This window comes from Lotus japonicus, chromosome 6, assembly GCF_012489685.1.
Source record: "Lotus japonicus ecotype B-129 chromosome 6, LjGifu_v1.2".
NCBI lineage: Eukaryota > Viridiplantae > Streptophyta > Magnoliopsida > Fabales > Fabaceae > Lotus > Lotus japonicus.
The window spans coordinates 31,922,745-31,928,083 of record NC_080046.1 but is presented as its reverse complement, the minus strand read 5'-3'; the positions used below and the strand labels follow the sequence as shown (position 1 = coordinate 31,928,083).

Below are 5,339 nucleotides of genomic sequence, written 5' to 3'. Positions count from 1 at the left end.
CTGATCGTGAACCAAGAAGAAAGTTGGATCCAAAGAGTGATGAAGGGATATTTATGGTATACTCAACAAATAGCAAAGCCTACAGAGTATTCAACTCTCGCACAAAAACCATGATGGAGTCAGTAAATGTGAGTGTTGATGATAAGCCTAGTGCAAGCAAGGAATCCAATCTCAGTGAAGATGAAGATTACGCAGATGTTCTAGCAGATGCTCCAGCAACCAACCTCGACAAAGAGTCTGATACAAGTACAGATGAACATGAAGACAAGCTGCCTACACAGAATAAAGCCCCATCCATCAGGATTCAAAAGATCCATCCTCAAGAAAATATCATTGGTGAGCTTCAGGAGGGAGTAACAACCAGATCTAGAAGTCTTATTGCTTATGGATGCTAAATTTCAAAGATAGAACCTAGCAATGTCAAAGAAGCTCTTACTGATGAATACTGGATAAATGCTATGCAAGAAAAGCTTGATCAGTTCACAAGGAATGGAGTTTGGAATTTGGTACCAAGACCTAAAGGAGTAAACATCATTGGCACAAAATGGATTTTCATAAACAAGTCTGATGAAAATGGAATTGTCACCAGAAACAAAGCAAGACTGGTTGCTCAGGGGTATACTCAGATAGAGGGAATTGACTTTGATGAAACCTTTGCACCAGTAGCAAGAGTGGAATCTATAAGATTATTGTTGGGAGTTGCATGTCTTCTTAAGTTCAGACTCTACCAGATGGATGTCAAGAGTGCATTTCTGAATGGTTACTTAAATGAAAAAGTATATGTAGAACAACCTATAGGGTTCATAGATCCTCATCATCCAGACTATGTATACAGATTAAGGAAAGCACAATATGGATTGAAGCAAGCTCCCAGAGCTTGGTATGAGAGGCTTACTGAATTTCTTGTTAGTAATGGATATTGCAAGGGAGGAATTGACAAGACCTTATTTGTTAAGAATGACAAAGGAAAGCTCATGATAGCACAAATCTATGTGGATGATATAGTCTTTGGAGGGATGTCAAACACGATGGTGGAGCATTTCGTTCAACAAATGAAGTCTGAGTTTGAAATGAGCTTAGTTGGTGAGTTGAGTTATTTTCTAGGTCTACAAGTGAAGCAAATGGAGGATTCCATGTTTATCTCACAGAGCAAAAATGCCAAGGGCTTGGTTAAGAAGTTTGGTTTAGAGAAGTCAGGTCACAAGAGAACTCCAGCTGCAACTCATGTTAAATTAACCAAGGATGAGCAGGGAGAAGATGTTGATCAAAGTCTCTATAGAAGCATGATATGAAGCTTGTTGTATCTTACTGCTAGTAGACCTGACATCACTTTTGTTGTTGGTGTGTGTGCCATATACCAAGCTGCTCCTAAAGCAAGTCATCTACTGCAAGTAAAGAGAATCATCAAGTACATCAGTGCTACAAGTGATTATGGTATTCTCTATACTCATGATACAAACTCTTCTTTAGTTGGATATTGTGATGCAGATTGGGCAGGTAGTGCAGGTGACATAAAGAGCACATCAGGAGGTTGTTTCTTTTTAGGAAATAATCTAATCTCGTGGTTTAGTAAGAAGCAAAACTGTGTATCTTTATCAACCGCAGAAGCAGAGTATATTGCTGCTGGAAGTAGTTGCACACAACTCATGTGGATGAAGCAAATGCTCAAGGAGTATGATGTTGAACAAGATGTCATGACATTGTATTGTGACAATCTCAGTGCAATCAATATTTCCAAAAATCCAATTCAGCACAGCAGGACCAAGCACATTGACATAAGACATCATTTTATCAGGGAATTAGTGGAGGATAAAATTGTCACTTTGGAGCATGTTACAACTGAGAAGCAATTGGCTGACATATTTACAAAGCCCCTTGATGCAAGCACTTTTGATAAATTAAGAGGAAATCTTGGGATTTGCCTCTTTGAAGGAGCATAGTCTCATCATTAACTGTTGTTGTGATGTCAGCAGAGAGAAGGCTACTTCTTTGCTCAACTGCTATATAACCTCCTTCAACGGGCAAATTGTCTCCATTCAACCGATTGTACTTCTTCATTTTGCAAGTTTTAACTTCCTTCATTTTCAATTTCTCATCAATTTTATGTGTTCAAAGTGTTGTGTCTCTTTAATCCTCATGTCTGAAGCATTAGGGAAGCACGACTCTGTCAAGGCCAAGGTTGAAAGAACTCCACTTGGTGTGCAATGCATGGGCCTCAAGAGTGGTTCATCAGGTTCTAAGAAGAAGTTTGAGAAGAAGACAACCAAGATTCCATCAAGAAAGGTGTATCAGTCTCAAGCTCGTGACAAGACTACCTCAAATGCTCCTATTATTGAAGATGTCACAGGTGAAGAAGAACTTTCTGCTGAAAACTCTTCCATTGGTTCTAATCAAGATGCTGTGCCCGATGTTAGGGCTTCTGTACTTGCAGATGGTTCAACTCAAGAAATTTCTGGGAAGGAATCCACTGCTCGTGAAGATTCAGGTGTACCTACTCACTCTGATGGCTCTTCTTCTCCTTCGAAAGAGGATGAACAGTACATGTGACCATTGATGATTCTCAGTCCAAGGAATCAAGCCAGTCTCCTGCCTCTATTCAAAACATCTCTGATGATGACTCTGATGATGTTCCGTTAACTGCTTCTCTGCCTGATAGTGTTGCTGCTAGGATCAAGAGAAAAAGAAGGGTTTCTGATGTTGAAGAATCTCCTGCCCCAAAGAAGAAGACCAAGTCCACTCCAACAACTTCCAAGTCCAAGCAAAAAGATGTGAAGGGAAAAGGTAAGCAACAGCAAGTTAAATCCAAGAGTGTGAAGAAGAAGAAGGTTCCACTTGCTGCTGAGGAATCTGGGTCAGATGTTGAGGGGGATGTCGAGGACATCTTGCCTTATGAGAAGAAGTATGCAGGAAAACGCATTCCTCAGAATGTCCCTGCTGTTCCTATTGACAATGTGTCCTTTCATGCTGAAGGTCATGTTCAGAAGTGGAAGTATGTGTGCCAACGCGGAGTTGCCAAGGAAAGGGAAGATGGCTCTGATGTACTTGAGTGCAAGGAAGTGGTTGCATTTATTGAAAAGGCTGGACTGATGAAGACCATTCTCAAGGTGGGAAGATGTTATGAAAAACTGGTGAGAGAATTTCTGGTGAATTTGTCTGTGGAAGTGGGACTTCCTGAAAGTGTTGAGTTTAGAAAGGTGTTTGTCAGGGCAAAATGTGTTGAATTCTCCCCTGCTGTGATCAACAAAGCACTTGGCAGAAGTACTGTAGAGTTTGTTGATGAGGAGTTGTCCTTGGATGTGATTGCCAAGGAGATTACTGCTGGCCAAGTCAAGAAGTGGCCCATCAAGAAGTTGTTGTCTACAGGAAAACTGAGTGTGAAGTATGCCATCCTTAACAGGATTGGGGCTGTGAATTGAGTTCCTACCCAACATACTTCTGGAGTTTCTACTGCTCTTGCCAGATTGATCTACAAGATTGGCACTTCTACTGCTTTTGATTTTGGGTCTTTTGTGTTTGAACAGACCTTGAAGCATGCTGACACTTGTGCTGTGAAGCTGCCCATATCATATCGATCTCTTCTTACAGAGATTATTCTTCAACAGCATCCTCAGATCATCGGGGCTGATGAGGTTCCTTTGCCAAAGGGTGTTCCTATTACCCTGGATCAACGATTGTTTATGGAGCCACATGTCATAGACATTGCTGTGCCATTTAGCAGAACTTCTGCCCCTGCTCCTGTGAGTGAATCTAGCACTAAGGTTATTATTGCTGAATTAATGGCTGTTTCTAAGGCCCTACAGGAGACTATTAGGATCAGCACTGCAAGGAAGCTAAAGGTTGATGCTTTGCTTCTCAAGCTTCAAGAGGAAGAAGGTCAAGAGGGTGAGCCAAGTGGTGCTGTTGCTGCTCCTCAGGATGCCAGCATTGAAGAAGAGGGAGAATATGAAGAGAATATAGAAGACTCTGAAGGCGACTTCAGTTCTGATGATTAGTTTGTGGTTCTTGTTTTTTTCTTTTGGCTGTAGTTTGTGTACCCTTTGCCAAATTTGTGCTAAAAAGAGGGAGTAGATCTAGATCTGTGTAGCTGTGCAAACTATGTGTTTTGATTGTTGTGTTGATGGCTTTGGTCTGTAACAATTTGAAGACAAGTTCAAGACAGAAGTAATTGACTGGTTGTTTAGCTACTGTTGGTTCTTGATGCATTTGCTGATTAGCTTCTGTTCACACTGCTTCTGGTGTGTTGATTAGCACTTGTTGGATAGTTAGTACTATGCTTTAGGAAGTGTGCTAGTTGTTAGTAAGATGCATTATTTGAGGGGGAGTCTGCTACTAAGGGGGAGCTTTGGTTCTCTTTGTTTACTCTCTCTGTTCAGTAAGTTGTTTTAGACAAAATGGGGAGATTGTTGTTACTTTGTTGTCTTGTATTTTGTCAAAAACAACTGGATGTCGAAGCTGATGTCGTGGCATCTGCCTTTGTGTTGCTAGGACATCAGTCCTATGCTTGGAACGTTAATTGTGGGCCCTTGTAGATTTTATGAAGATATATTTTTGTAGTTACTTGAGGAACAAGTAGCTGTACAGGAAGGGTTTGATTTGTTGGTTGTTATTTGTTGAAACAATCTTTGATAAAAGATTGAGTTTCTATCTTCACGTTTGAATTTTGCAACAATATCTTGGAGATTCAGTTTTGATTTGTTGCTGATAACTGTTACTTTAGCAAAGCAAACCCTATTGCCCAAGCCACCGCTGCTGAAGACTATAAAAGAACAAAGACCTAAAGCTTGAAGACCACGGAAGCTAATAGAGAGATCGAGTGTTTTAGGATTGTGATTGTTCTTTGTTCTTTGTTAATTGAAATCATATCTTGCTCACTGGTTCTATAAAGCAAGGTTATGATCTGTGTTGGTTGCATCTGCAAACTCTGATTGTTGATTGTTTATTACCAATCACTGTGGCAGTGATTGAGAGGAAGTGAGAGGGGCTCTCATACTTAGGTTGAGGTTCTAAGTAGTTATACACTGGGTAGATTAGGGAGTGAACTATGAACTGTTGTGTTCATGAATGTCGGTAATTCCTAAATCTTGAGATAGTGGATTTCCTTTCTTTGGGTGAAAACCCTCCAGACGTAGGTGAAGTTTTTCACTGAACTGGGTTACCAATTCTTGTGTCTTGTTTACTTGTGTTTTTGTTTATTGCTGTTACTGATAGTCAATTGTCGAACCTGTTGTCCCAGCATCGTGTAGGACATTCGTCCTGTGAGAGTACCAGAATTTGATTCTTAATCTCCCAATCCAATTATGACAAACTTCCAGTCCTACACACTTATGACAAGAATTAAT

The 5,339-nt window shown here is 40.5% G+C and overlaps 1 protein-coding gene across 1 annotated transcript; it reads left to right on the top strand.

The window, feature by feature from the left end:
• Positions 1–2,136: 2,136 nt before the first annotated feature.
• Positions 2,137–3,992, top strand: LOC130725209 (uncharacterized). Its single transcript, XM_057576457.1, has 3 exons — positions 2,137–2,487; positions 2,565–3,407; positions 3,522–3,992. Exons 1-3 carry the CDS (start codon positions 2,137–2,139, stop codon positions 3,990–3,992), a joined length of 1,665 nt encoding a protein of 554 aa, XP_057432440.1.
• The last annotated feature ends 1,347 nt before the right edge of the window (positions 3,993–5,339 follow it).